This window comes from Leucoraja erinacea, chromosome 25 (assembly GCF_028641065.1).
Source record: "Leucoraja erinacea ecotype New England chromosome 25, Leri_hhj_1, whole genome shotgun sequence".
Taxonomy (NCBI): domain Eukaryota; kingdom Metazoa; phylum Chordata; class Chondrichthyes; order Rajiformes; family Rajidae; genus Leucoraja; species Leucoraja erinaceus.
The window spans coordinates 28,718,394-28,732,811 of NC_073401.1; the positions used below are offsets into that span (position 1 = coordinate 28,718,394).

General features: G+C 48.1%; 1 protein-coding gene across 1 annotated transcript in view; it reads left to right on the top strand.

The window, feature by feature from the left end:
* Positions 1-14,418, top strand: part of LOC129709200 (seizure 6-like protein) — a 95,756-nt gene that overhangs the window by 78,145 nt on the left and 3,193 nt on the right. Inside the window, 4 exon segments of the mRNA XM_055655391.1 lie at positions 7,375-7,569; positions 11,751-11,783; positions 12,533-12,647; positions 13,530-13,632. Of these exon segments, the coding sequence (XP_055511366.1) occupies positions 7,375-7,569; positions 11,751-11,783; positions 12,533-12,647; positions 13,530-13,632 (446 nt within the window).

The following is a 14,418-nucleotide window of genomic DNA, read 5'->3' on the forward strand; positions in this document are numbered from 1 at the left end:
AATCTGCAGTTCCTTATGTCTAAATGAGGGCTCTACATCAAACTAAGAAAGGCACAAATGTATGAATATTAATGGCTGATAATTAACGTGGTTATTCATATTAATGAGGTGCCCGTTGTCATTAACGAGCTGTGGGAGGATCAGCTCAGGGCAGCACGGAGGTTGCTGCCTCACAGCGCCAGGGACTCGGGTTCGATCCCGACTACGGGCGCTGTCTGTACAGTTTGTACCTTCTCCCCAAGACCCACGTGGGTTTTCTCGGAGATCTTCAGTTTCCTCCCACACTCCAAAGACGTACAGGTTTGTAGGTACAATGGCTTGGTGTAAATGTTTTTTAAAAAGTAGTGTGTGTGTGTAGGATGATAATGTGCGGGGGGTCGCTGGTCGGCGTGGGCTCGGCGGGCCAGAGACACTGTTTCCGCGCTGTATCTCGAAACCAAACACTGAAAGGTCGACTGTGATGCAATGTGACACATAGTTAGATTGCAACAGGACAGATAAGCGATGACATTGAACGATCGGCTGACGTTAGCGAGGTGTAGATACAAGGGAATCGCATTGAGTGTCAGGTAGATACTGACGTACTGACGCTTCCAACCAGTAGACAACACAACAGCAGCGACTACCAAGACAGGGTCAAGAGTCAGGTGTTTTATTGTCAATGTGTCCCTGACAGAACAATGACATTCTTACCTGCAGCAGCACCACAGAATATGGAAACATAGTACACTGGAAACAATATATTAAATGAAAAGTTCAGGATACATATACATACATTGCTTATATATATATATATATATGCTATATATGTGTGTGTATGTATGATATATATATATATATATGTGTGTGTGCGTGTGTGTGTGTGTGCGTGTGTGTGCGTGTGTGTGTGTGCGTGTGTATGTATATACATGTATGTGTGTGTGTATATATGTGTGTGTGTGTGTGTGTACATATATGTGTGTGTGTGTGTGTATATATATATATATGTGTGTGTGTGCGTGTGCGCTCAGTGTGAAGTGTCTAATAGAACTCCCACATCAAGTCATTTAATAGGAAGGCTTGTATCGATACTGTGCTTTTCACCGCCCCAGCTCATCCCAAGTGCATGACAGCCAACGCAAGCACTTCTCAAGTGCCGCCAATGATGTTGGGTAGGATATTAGTCCAGTTAAATATAGAGGCACAGCATGGAAACAGGCCCTTCAGCCCACTGTGACCATGCTGGCCAATGATCACCCTGTACACCAGTTCTATTCCACACACACCAAGGACAATTTACGTCTTCATCTTGCGTATGGCGTGCACAGCCTAAAGATGGAGGTCGACTTCGCTAGGTTGATTGCATTTGTCGACCAGGTGAAGGTTGAAATCTCACACCCCAAGGATATTTTGCAGAAGCCAATTAACGTGCAAATCTACACGTCTTTGGAATTAGTTTAGAGATACAGCACGGAAACAGGCCCTTCAGCCCAACGGGTCTGCATCGACCAGCGATCCCCGCACACTAACACTACCCTACACACACACACACACCAGGGACTATGTCTTTTCACATTTACACCAAGCCAATTAACCTACAAACCTGTACGTCTTTGGAGCGTGGGAGGGTTTTAGGGATTTTAAAGATACAGTGTGGAAACAGGCCCTTCGGCCCAACTTGCCCACACCGGCCGACATGTCTCAGCTACACTGGTCCCACCTGCCTGGTCCCAAATGCGGTCTCACCAACGTCTGATACAACTGCAACATGACCTCCCAACTTCTATACTGAACTAGTGAGGCAGCTAGTTCCTTCTCTCCAGAGATGCTGCTTCACCCGCTGAGTTGCTCCAGAATTGTGTGTCTACCTTCGATTTTACCAGCATCTGCATCTTACACATTCTATACCAGCGTCTTGACGGTGTACACAGCGTCTTGACTGCGTACGCCTAGTGCGTACTTAGCTCGAACTTCGCGTGAACTCCGCTTCCGTTTGGTCACGCCAAACGCATGCATGTGGGACAGGCCCTTTAAGCACTGGTAGTCAGGATCGAACCCGGCACTTTAAGGCAGCAATTGTACCCCTGCGTCAGCCGTGGCCACCCTACTGTTGTACTGTTCTACGTAATGATCAAGGGAAACAGAGAATCGTCGAATTGGCAGTGTTGATGCGGTCTCTCATCCAAATCGCTGCCTCCAAGGCAGTGAGCAGCTCCTTGCTGCCACCTGCTGGCGCCCCGACAGGAATTACTTGTCAATAGCGGGTGAGAGGGATGTGTTTTAAGAAGGAACTGCAGATGCTGGAAAATCGAAGGTACACAAAAATGCTGGAGAAACTCAGCGGGTGCAGCAGCATCTATGGAGCGAAGGAAATAGGCAACGTTTCGGGCCGAAACCCTTCCGGGTTTCGGCCCGAAACGTTACCTATTTCCTTTGAGTTTCGTCCCGAAACGTTGCCTATTTCCTTCGCTCCATAGATGAGGGAGTTAGATGTGGCCCTTGTGGCTAAGGGGATCAGGGGGTATGGAGAGAAGGCAGGTACGGGATACTGAGTTGGAGATTGGATGAATGGCGGTCAGGCTCCGAATGATCCTAATTTCTATTGAATGGCGTGTGGGACCTCAGGCACAAACTCGACAGGGCACGAATGGAGAAACTCAGCGGGTGCAGCACATCCTGCGAAGGAAATAGGCAACGTTTCGGGACGAAACCCTTCCGGGTTTCGGCCCGAAACGTTACCTATTTCCTTTGAGTTTCGTCCCGAAACGTTGCCTATTTCCTTCGCTCCATAGATGCTGCTGCACCCGCTGAGTTTCTCCAGCACTTTTGTGTACCTTCGATTTTCCAGCATCTGCAGTTCCTTCTTAATCAGTTTACACAGACCTTTCTGTCCTGGGCCTCCTCCATTGACAGAGTGAGGCTAAACGCAAATTGGCGGAACAGCATCTCATATATCGCTTGGCCAGCTTACAGCCCAGTGGTATGAATATTAATTTATCTCACCAGGTAGCCCCGGCATTCCCTCTCTCTCCATCCCTCCCCCATCCAAGTCGCATCAGCTTACATAGAAACATAGAAAATAGGTGCAGGAGGAGGCCATTCGCCCCGAGCCACCACCGCCTTTCATGGCTCATCGTCCCCGATCAATAACCCGTGCCTGCCTTCTCCCTATATCCCTTGATTCCACTAACCCCTAGAGCTTTACCTAACTCTCTCTTAAATCCATCCAGTGACTTGGCCTCCACTGCCCTCTGTGGCAGGGAATTCCACAAATTCACAACTCTCTGGGTGAGAACGTTTTTTCGCACCTCAGTCTTAAATGGCCTCCCCTTTATTCTAAGACTGTGTGGCCCCTGGTTCTGGACTCGCCCAACATTGGGAACATTTTTCCTGCATCTAGCTTGACCAGTCCTTTTATAATTTTATATGTTTCTTATGTTTCTATAAGATTTTACCCTCATCCTTCTAAACTCTCGTTCTCACCGGCATGGTCCCCCCCCCCCCCCACCCCCCCCCCCCCCCCCCCCCCCCACCCCCCCCCCCCCCCCACCCCACACCCCCCCCCCCCCCCCCCCCCCCCCCCCCCCCCCCCCCCCCCCCCGAGCCTTTAGGGTGGTGGGTATATGAAATGAGCTGCCTGAAGAGGTAGTTGAGGCAGGTACTATCGCACCATATAAAAGACTGGTGTAGGAAGTAACTCCTAGTTCCTACGGGTGTAGGTACATGCCTCCCTTTCTACTTTCAGTCTGAAATGGTCCCGACCCTTATTATCTCAATGGTGGCCGATTAGGAAAAGGGTCATGGTACACCAGTCATTGAAAGTAGGCATGCAGGTGCAGCAGGCAGTGAAGAAAGCGAATAGTATGTTAGCATTCATAGCAAAAGGATTTGAGTATAAGATCAGGGAGGTTCTACTGCAGTTGTACAGGGTCTTGGTGAGACCACACCTGGAGTATTACGTACAGTTTTGGTCTCCTAATCTGAGAAAAGACATTCTTGCCATACAGAGACGGTTCACCAGACTGATTCCTGGGATGTCAGGACTTTCATACGAAGAAAGACTGGATAGACTCGGCTTGTACACGCTAGAATTTAGAAGATTGAGGGGGGGATCTTATAGAAACTTACAAAATTCTTAAGGGGTTGGACAGGCTAGATGCAGGAAGATTGTTCCCGATGTTGGGGAAGTCCTGAACAAGGGGTCACAGTTTAAGGATAAGAGGGAAGTCTTTTAGGACCGAGATGAGAAAATCATTTTTTACACAGAGAGTGGTGAATCTGTGGAATTCTCTGCCACAGAAGGTAGTTGAGGCCAGTTCATTGGCTATATTTAAGAGGGAGTTAGATGTGGCCCTTGTGGCTAAAGGGATCAGGGGGTATGGAGAGAAGGCAGGTACAGGATACTGAGTTGGATGATCAGCCATGATCATATTGAATGGCGGTGCAGGCTCGAAGGGCCGAATGGCATACTCCTGCACCTATTGTCTATGTTTCTATGACCCGAATTGTCACCTATTCCTTTTCTCCAGAGATGCTGCCTGACCTGCTGAGTTGCTCCAGCACTGTGCTTCTGTCTATGGGACTAGAGTCGATGGGGCATGTTGGTCGGCGTGGGCAATCTGGGCCGAAGGGCCTGTTTCCACGCTATAATAGATAATGCGCTCCTTCAGACCGAGTGCCAATGAGGCATCGTTCCCAGACAGATGGCCCTAAATTCCATCCCCTTGGCTGCCTGTCATTTCTGTTTTACTTCCATAGTTGTGAGCGTTGAGTCCAGATGGCTGAGCAGGTTGTTCTCCTTGGAGAGGAGAAGGGAGTCGGGGCTCCTGTCAAGAGCTGCCATTTCTTGCACCTGATCATGAGATGGCTTCGGGCTCGAGGGACCTCGGAGATGTCTCACCTCAACTCAAGCAGCAGTACCTGACGTAGAAAGATCACCACCCGAAGGATAATTGCGTGCAGATCTGGTCGCCCCACTACAGCCTTTGGAAAGGGTGCAGAGGAGGTTCACCAGACTGATGGGTGGATTATAGGGGGTATTTGACACCGAGAGAGCAGTTGGACAGGCTTGGAACACCAAAGGTTCAACATGGACATTGTGGGCTGAAGGGCCTGTTTCTGTGCTGTATAGTTCTATGTTTGTTCTGAGTTTAGTTGAGTGATACAGCGTGGAAACAGGCCCTTCAGCCCACAGAGTCTGTGCTGACCAACGATCGCCCCTATCGACCAACGAACGCTGCTCCATCGAGAGCATCCTTACCAACTGTATCACAGTATGGGATGGCAACTGCTCTGTCTCCGACCGGAAAGCACTGCAGGGGGTGGTGAAAATTGCCCAACGCATCACCGGTTCCTCGCTCCCCTCCATTGAGTCCCTTCATTGAGTCTGTCTGCGGAGGGCGCTCAGCATCGCCAAGGACTGCTCTCACCCCAACCACAGACTGTTTACCCTCCTACCATCCGGCAGGCGCTACAGGTCTCTCCGTTGCCGGACCAGCAGGTCCAGGAACAGCTTCTTCCCTGCGGCTGTTACATTACTCAACACTGTACCTCGGTGACTGCCAATCACCCCCCCCCAGCCAAACTCCTTCCACCAGAAAAAAAATAATTGCACTACTATGACTGTATGCACGTACATATGTTTATTTATTGCTCATATTCTATGTCGCTCTTCTAGGGAGATGCTAACTGCATTTCGTTGTCTCTGTACTATACACTGACAATGACAATTAAAGTTTGACTCTGAATCTGAATCTACACTAGTTCTATTCTAAAACGTACGGACAATTGACAGCATGGTGGCGCAGCGGTAGAGTTGCTGCCTTACGGCGCCAGGGACCCGGGTTTCGAAGGGCCTGTTCCCGCGCCGTTTCCCTGAACTAAGCTTTTTTTTTAAATTTATTTATTAGAAGCAAATGTACAAAAATAGAACCGACGGCAAATAAAATTATACTTAGTGTACAGCTTCAATATTAACTTTTTAGCTTAAGTTGGAAGAGAAGAAAGGAGACAAAGCAAGGAAGAGAAAAGGTTACACAAAAAAGCTGGAGAAACTCAGCGGGTGCAGCAGCATCTATGGAGCGAAGGAAATAGGCAACGTTTCTGCCCGAAACCCTTCTGGAAATAGGCAACGTTTCGGGCCGAAACCCGGAAGAGTTTCGGCCCGAAACGTTGCCTATTTCCTTCGCTCCATAGATGCTGCTGCACCCGCTGAGTTTCTCCAGCTTTTTTGTGTAACCTTCGATTCTCCAGCATCTGCAGTTCCTTCTTAAACACGAGGAAGAGAAAAAGTGAGATGTGCAAAGGTAGAATCAAAGTGGTGTAGCCATCGAGTGAAGAGAGGAATGGAAAAAATTAAAAAAAATAGAAGGACAAAAAGAGATAGAAAGAAAAAAGGAGTGCTATACCTGCCTCACATCCCTCCCCACTCACCTCACCCAACCCACAATTAGATTTAAATCCAAAGTTGTGGTGTGCTATCCTGAACTCAGCTCAACTATCATGGGAGACCCCTTCCACCCCTTCAACGGACTGCTCCAGCTGCTACGGTCAGGCAAACGCCTCCTTTGCCATGCGGTGAGAACGGAGAGGTTGAGAGCATCCTTACCAACTGCATCACAGTATGGTATGGCAACTGCTCTGTCTCCGACCGGAAGGCATCGCAGAGGTTGGTTAAAATTGCCCAACGCATCACCGGTTCCACGCTCCCCTCCATTGAGTCTGCCAAAGCAAGCGCTGTCTGCGGAGGGCGCTCAGCATCGCCAAGGACTGCTCTCACCCCAACCATGGACTGTTTACCCTCCTACCATCCGGGAGGCGCTACAGGTCTCTCTGTTGCCGAACCAGCAGGTCGAGGAACAGCTTTTCTTTCCAGGCCATTCGGACTGTAAACTCCTACTCACCAGGGACTAACTCTACTGAACGTACCTCGGTGACTGCCATGTAAAAGAATATGCGTGTGTGTTTATGATTGTGTTTGGAGTTTTGTTTATTTTTTATTCAAATCTTTTTTTGCTAGTGTCGCTACATTTCAAGGGAGATGCTAAATGCATTTCGTTGTCTCTGTACTGTACACTGACAATGACAATTCAAAATTGAATGGCTGAATCTGAAGGAGCCTTTCTCCATACCCAGAGGCCATTCGGACTGTAAACTCCTATCTCACCAGGGACTAACTCTACTGAACGTTTTTCCTTCCATTATTTATTATGTAAAAGAATATGTGTGTTATGATTGTGTTTATAGTTTGTTTGGTTGTTTTGTTGTTTGTCTTTTTGCACAAAGTCGGCGAGCATTGCCACTTTACATTTCACTGCACATCTCGTATGTGTATGTGACGAATAGACTTGACTTGACTTGACTAAAAACCACAACCATCTGGACTTGTTCTTTCAGCGGAGGAGTCGGTGGCATGTGAGAACCCGGGACTACCAGAGAACGGCTACCAGATCCTGTACAAGCGGCTGTACCTACCGGGAGAGACGTTGACCTTCATGTGCTACGAAGGCTTCGAGTTGGTTGGAGAGGTGACCATCAGATGCATCATTGGCCACCCATCACATTGGAGTGGGCCACTGCCCTCGTGTAAAGGTACGACCAAACTTACAACCACCCATAGACAATAGACAATAGGTGCCGGAGTAGGCCATTCGGCCCTTCGAGGCAGCACCGCCATTCAATGTGATCATTCACAATCAGTACCCCGTTCCTGCCTTCTCCCCATATCCCCTGACTCCGCTATCTTTAAGAGCCCTATCTAGCTCTCTCTTGAAAGTGTCTGCTCCCAGGGGGCAGTTTATAGAGACCATTTAATCTACAAACCTGCATGCTTTGGGATGTGGGAGTAAATCGGTTCACCTGAAAGAAACCCACGCAGTCATCAGTTCAAAGGTCACAGGAGCAGAATTAGGCCATTCGGCCCATCAAGAGTATTCCACCATTTTCAATCATACCTGATTGTTCTTTCCCTTTCCATATAACCATATAACAATTACAGCACGGAAACAGGCCATCTCGGCCCTACAAGTCCGTGACAAACACTTATTTCCCCCTAGTCCCATCTACCTGCACTCAGACCATAACCCTCCATTCCTTTCCCGTCCATATACCTATCCAATTTATTTTTAAATGATAAAATCGAACCTGCCTCCACCACTTCCACTGGAAGCTCATTCCACACCGCTACCACTCTCTGAGTAAAGAAGTTCCCCCTCATGTTACCCCCAAACCTCTAGTTCCTTAATTCTCAAGTCATGTCCTCTTGTTTGAATCTTCCCTACTCTCAATGGGAAAAGCTTATCCACGTCACCTCTGTCTATCCCTCTCATCATTTTAAAGATCTCTATCAAGTCCCCCCTTAACCTTCTGCGCTCCAAAGAATAAAGACCTAACTTGTTCAACCTTTCTCTGTAACTTAGTTGCTGAAACCCAGGCAACATTCTAGTAAATCTCCTCTGTACTCTCCCTTTCAGCCCCACTCTCCTGCCCTCTCCCCACAACCTTTGACACACACACACACCAATCAAGTATCTGTTCATCTCCGCTTTCTTCTTCTAATCGAGTCCACACACAAGATCAGAGCTGAGCACACTTCTCGGCATCTGCATACAATGGTGTCTATCCTGCGCTTCCCGTGCATGGTGGTGGAAAGATTAGTGGAAACAGGGCCGCCATGTGAATGCTTTCCTTGATCCCCATCTCTGCATTAAAAATCCTCGATGACTCGGCCTCCATAGCCGTCTGTGGCAATGAATTCCACAGATTCACCACCCTCTGACTAAAGAAATTCCTCCTCATCTCTTTTGTAAAGGTACGTCCTTTTACCTTGAGGCTGGTATTCCGGGCCCTCTGTGTCTAGACCAGTGGTTCCCAACCTTTTTTTGGCCATGCCCCACCTAATCACCTCTAAAATCCTGATGCCCCCCCCTTGCTTTCCCTTGAGAGAAAACGGAGGAAATAGATATTATAAGGGTAACTTAGCAAAAGCTCTTTGAATCGCATTTCTAAATCCAATTCAATAAATAAGGTTCTCCCATGACCTCGCGCGCTTCGTGCGACGTGCATGAAGAGCGATGGTGCGGTGATTGTGTAATAACTACAAAATAAAGCCTTTTTTACCCAAAAAAAAATATTTACTCAAAATAACATCTGAAACATAAACTACATATGTTTACCTGATGGAAAATCCAAAAAAATAAAAATCGAAAATTTGGACCCAGACCTCCTCAGTCGCGCTCAATTGCCCCCCTGTGGGGCGTACGCCCCACGTTGGGAACCACTGGTCTAGACTCTCTCGCCAGTGGAAACTACTGTGAACGGGTCAGAGGGAGAACGTGCAAACTCCACACACTCCGAGGTCAGGATCGAACCTGGGTCTCTGGCGCCGTTGATTCTAAAAACCAACAGCGCTTGTCACGGTGGCGCAGCGGTAGAGTTGCTGCCTTACAGCGAATGCAGCGCCAGAGACCCGGGTTCGATCCCGACTACGGGTGCTGTCCGTACGGAGTTTGTACGTTCTCCCCGTAACCCGCGTGGGTCCCCCCCCCCCCCCCCCCCCCCCCCCCCCCGAGACCTTCGGTTTCCTCCCACACTCCAAAGACGTGCGGGTTTGTAGGCTAATTGACTTGGGAAATGTAAAAATTGTCCCCTAGTGGGTGTAGGATAGCGTAGTGTACGGGGATCGCTGGTCGGCACGGACTCGGTGGGCCGAAGGGCCTGTTTCCGTGCTGTATCTCTAAAAAACCAAAATGTCCTCTGCGTTGATCTGTCCATTCTCTTGCCTGAAATCTTCCACGATTCACATACTCTGTGAAATGATGCAACAAAGAACTTGCCATCCTGATCATTCTGCTCCCACTACATTTATATGTCCACATTAAATCAAAAGAGACCTGAATCTCCTTTTATGTGTACATTTTATTAGTCTAATAGATTTACAGTAACGTGCCCAGGTTCATAAAATTCCTAGAGGTGTTCTACATTCCAGCTGAACATCGCAGGTCATAAATAGCAAGGGCAGAAAGTCTCACAATAGACAATAGATGCAGGAGGAGGCCATTCGGCCCTTCGAGCCAGCACCGTCGTTCAATGTGATCATGGCTGATCATCAGATTCAGATTCAGATTCAGATTCAATTTTAATTGTCATTGTCAGTGTACAGTACAGAGACAGCGAAATGCATGATCCCCAATCAGTACCCCGTTCCTGCCTTCTCCCCATACCCCCTGACTCCGCTATCTTTAAGGGCCCTATCTAACTCTCTCACACACGTGATTTAATTATCCCCCACTCAAGAGATCAAATATATCAAGAATGGCTGCACGGTGGCGCAGCGGTAGAGTTGCTGCCTCACAGCGCCAGAGACCAGGGTTCGATCCTGACTACGGCTGCTGTCTGTACAGAGTTTGTACGTTCTCCCTGTGACCTGCGTGGGTTTCCTCCGGGTGCTCCGGTTTCCTCCCACACTTCAAATACGTGTGGGTTCGTAGGTTGATTGGCTTCGGTAAAATTGTAAATGATCCCTAATGTGTGGGATAGTTCTAGTGTACGGGGTTATCGCTGGTCGGCGCAGACTTAGCGGGCTGAAGGGCCTGTTTCAGGGGATATGGGGAGAAGGCAGGAACGGGGTACTGATCGTGAATGATCAGCCATGATCACATTGAATGGCGGTGCTGGCACGTTCCTGCCTTCTCTCCATTTCCCTTAACTCTGCTAACCCTAAGAGCTCTATCTACTGTAACTCTCTCTTGAAAGCATCCAGAGAACCGGCCTCCACTGCCCTCTGAGGCAGAGAATTCTACAGACTCACAACTCTCTGGGTGAAAAAGTTTTTCCTCATCTCCATTCTAAATGGCCTACCACTTATTCTTAAACTGTGGCCCCTGGTTCTGGACTCCCCCAACATCGTGAACATGTTTCCTGCCTCTAGCGTGTCCAAACCCTTAAGAATCTTATATGTTTCAATAAGATACCCTCTCATCCTTCTAAAACTTTCCCATCACTTAAATGCTTTCTTCACAGACTCTAACTAGCTCCTTCAAACGGTAATGTATTAATTACCAGAGAAGATATTAGTTAGTAAGGACACAAGGAACTGCAGATGCTTGGTAACAAGGAAACATGCACATAGTATATCGACGCATGGCTATGCAGAGAATAGAGGGATATGGACCATGTGCAGGGAGAGATTAGTTTAAATTAGTTTAGTTTATTGTCACGTGTACTGAGATACAGTGATGGTCTTTTGTTTTTTGCTAACAAGTCAGCGGAAAGACAATACATGGTTACAATCGAGCCGCGTGGAGTGTACAGATACATAATGGGAATAACGTGAATATTCCCGATGTTAGGGAAGTCCAGAACAAGGGGTCACAGTATAAGGATAAGGGGGAAGTCTTTTAGGACCGAGATGAGAAAAACATTTTTTACACAGAGAGTGGTGAATCTGTGGAATTCTCTGCCGCAGAAGGTAGTTGAGGCCACAGTTCATCTGCTATATTTAAGAGGGAGTTAGATGTGGCCCTTGTGACTAAAGGGATCAGGGGGTATGGAGAGAAGGCAGGTACAGGATACTGATTGGGGATGATCAGCCATGATCATATTGTAATGGCAGTGCAGGCTCGAAGGGCCGAATGGCCTACTCCTGCACCTATTATATATATTTCTATGAATAATGTTTGGTGCAAGTCATCGTGTTCGACATGGAAATTGCAGGCCGACGGGCCTGTGTCTGTTCTGCGTTCTAAAACTCATTCTTACTTTTTAATTTTCAGCTGCTCAGTACAGCTTCGAGCACTCGTTGGAAGGTGAGTTGGCAACGGCATGTAAAATGCCAAGATCAGAAGGTTGCATATCCTGAGTTTGTTCATAAAGAACAGCTCATGTAAGCCACACCCTCCCTAAACGTCTGACACTGCTCACAGAGTGGGTTCGAATCCCACCCCTGACACCATGTTTGTGAATGACCCACACCAACATACATGGTGAAAGATGAATCTTTATTCCATAAGTAATCTGGAACATTTAAACTGCCAGCCATTCATATCCAGCCCGGCGTGGCTACTGAGAGTTAGCTGACTTAGTTAGTGTAATACTGTGCAGACAATAGACAATAGATAATAGGTGCAGGAGTAGGCCATTCGGCCCTTCGAGCCAGCACCGCCATTCAATGTGATCATGGCTGACCATCCCCAATCAGTACCCCGTTCCTGCCTTCTCCCCATATCCCCTGACTCCACTATCTTTAAGAGCCCTATCTAGCTCTCTCTTGAAAGCATCCAGAGAACCGGCCTCCACTACCCTCTGAGGCAGAGAATTCCGCAGACTCACCACTCTCTGTGAGAAAAAGTGTTTCCTCGTCTCCGTTCTAAATGGCTTACCACTTATTCTTAAACTGTGTGGCCCCTGGTTCTGGTGTAGTACCGTAATACCATGTAAACGGCGGCATGCATTTATGTGCAGTGTCAGACGTTCAGGGAGGGAGTGGTTACTTTATTTCGCGGGAGCTTCTCTCAGTATAAAGAGACGTTTCTGTTGCTTCCCCACTACCTTCCAGCTGCGGAGGCGGCCGCAGAGAGGCCAATGGATGGTGGGAACATGGCGTTGGCAATATTCATCCCCATCCTCATCATCTCCATACTACTGGGGAGCGCCTACATCTACGTCACTAGGTAAGCTCGCCTCATCCTTATCCCCAAGCCTCATCCTGTCTAAAGAAGGGTCTCAACCCGAAACGTCACCTATTCCTTCGTTCCATAGATGCTGCCTGTCCTGCTGAGTTTCTCCAACACTTTTGTCTACCCTCATCCTTGTGACCGCTCTAGAAAGGAAAACATGAAGCCTGCTTGGGAATATCATCAAAAGAGGACAATAGACATGGAGTAGGCCATTCGGCCCTTCGAGCCAGCACCGCCATTCAATGCGATCATGGCTGATCATCCACAATCAGTACCCCGTTCCTGCCATGTCCCCTGACTCCGCTATCTTTAAGAGCTCCATCTAACTCTCTACAGAGAATTGGCCTCCACTGCCTACTGAGGGAGCGAATTCCACAGACTCACAACTCTCTGGGTGAAAAGGTTTTTCCTCATCTCCGTTCTAAATGGCCTACCCCTAATTCTTAAACTGTGGCCCCTGGTTCTGGACTCCCCCAACATCGGGAACTTATCAGGTCATAAGGAATAGGAGTAGAACCAGGCCATTCGGCCCATCAAGTCCACTCCATCATTCAATCATGGCCGATCTATCTATCTCTCCCTCCTAACCCCATTCTCCTGCCTTCTCCCCATAACCTCCCCGACACCTGGACTTGAACCCAATGCCATCACAGCCATCTAGGATTTGGCAGAAGCCTCACCCTTTCCTGATGGCATTTGCAGTAAGATGGACACAAAAATGCTGGAGTAACTCAGCGGGTTGTTGCTGCCCCTTGTTGCTACCAGCACGGGTCCCCTCTTATGTTGCTCAACGCCTCATCAAAGGCCCTGCGTAGAGAAACGCCGACAACAATCATACGTTCAATATCTCTCTCACTCTCTCTCTCTGTATTGCAGGTGCCGCTATCACTCCAACCTGCGTCTACCCCTGATGTCCTCTCACCCATATAGCCAAATCACGGTGGAAACAGCCTTTGACAATCCAATCTACGAGACAGGGGTACGGAACCAGTTTGTTTTGTTTACTATCGTCACGTGACCCGGGGTACAGTGGAAACCTGACGATTGGTACCATGACTGTCACTTGGGCCTGGCTAGAAGTCATAGCTGGGGTTAAATGAATCAATGAATGAATTAAGTTTATTGGCCAAGTATTCCCATACAAGGAATTTGCCTTGGTGCTCCGCCCTCAAGTGCCAACATGACATACAGTGACGGTTAGGAATGACACATAAAACATTAAATATTAATAATAAAACATTATTGATTAAAAATATAAGCCAAACAAGCCTAAGGATTGTCGTGGCTAACACAATATATATACACGTCCGACATCGACGACATCTCGCAAGATGAGTTTACTTCCAGCCACCAACAGAACAGAAAGTTTACAGCGAATGCAGCACCGGAGACCCGGGTTCGATCCCGATTACGGGCGCTGTCTGTGCGGAGTTTGTACGTGGGTGGGTTTTCTCAGAGATCTTAGGTTTCCTCCCAAACTCTAAAGACGCAGGTTTGAAGGTTAATTGGCTTGGTAAATGTAAAAACGGTCCCTAGTGGGTGTAGGATGGTGTTAATGTGCGGAGATCGCTGGTCGGTGCCCACCCGTCTGTTTCCGCGCTATATCTCTCGAAACTATAAGCTATACTTAAGAGGGAGTTAGATGTGGCCCTTGTGGCTAAAGGGATCAGGGGGTATCAGGGAGAGAAGGCAGGGATGGGATACTGAGTTGGATGATCAGCCATGATCATATCGAAATGGCGGTGCAGGCTCGAAGGGCCGAATG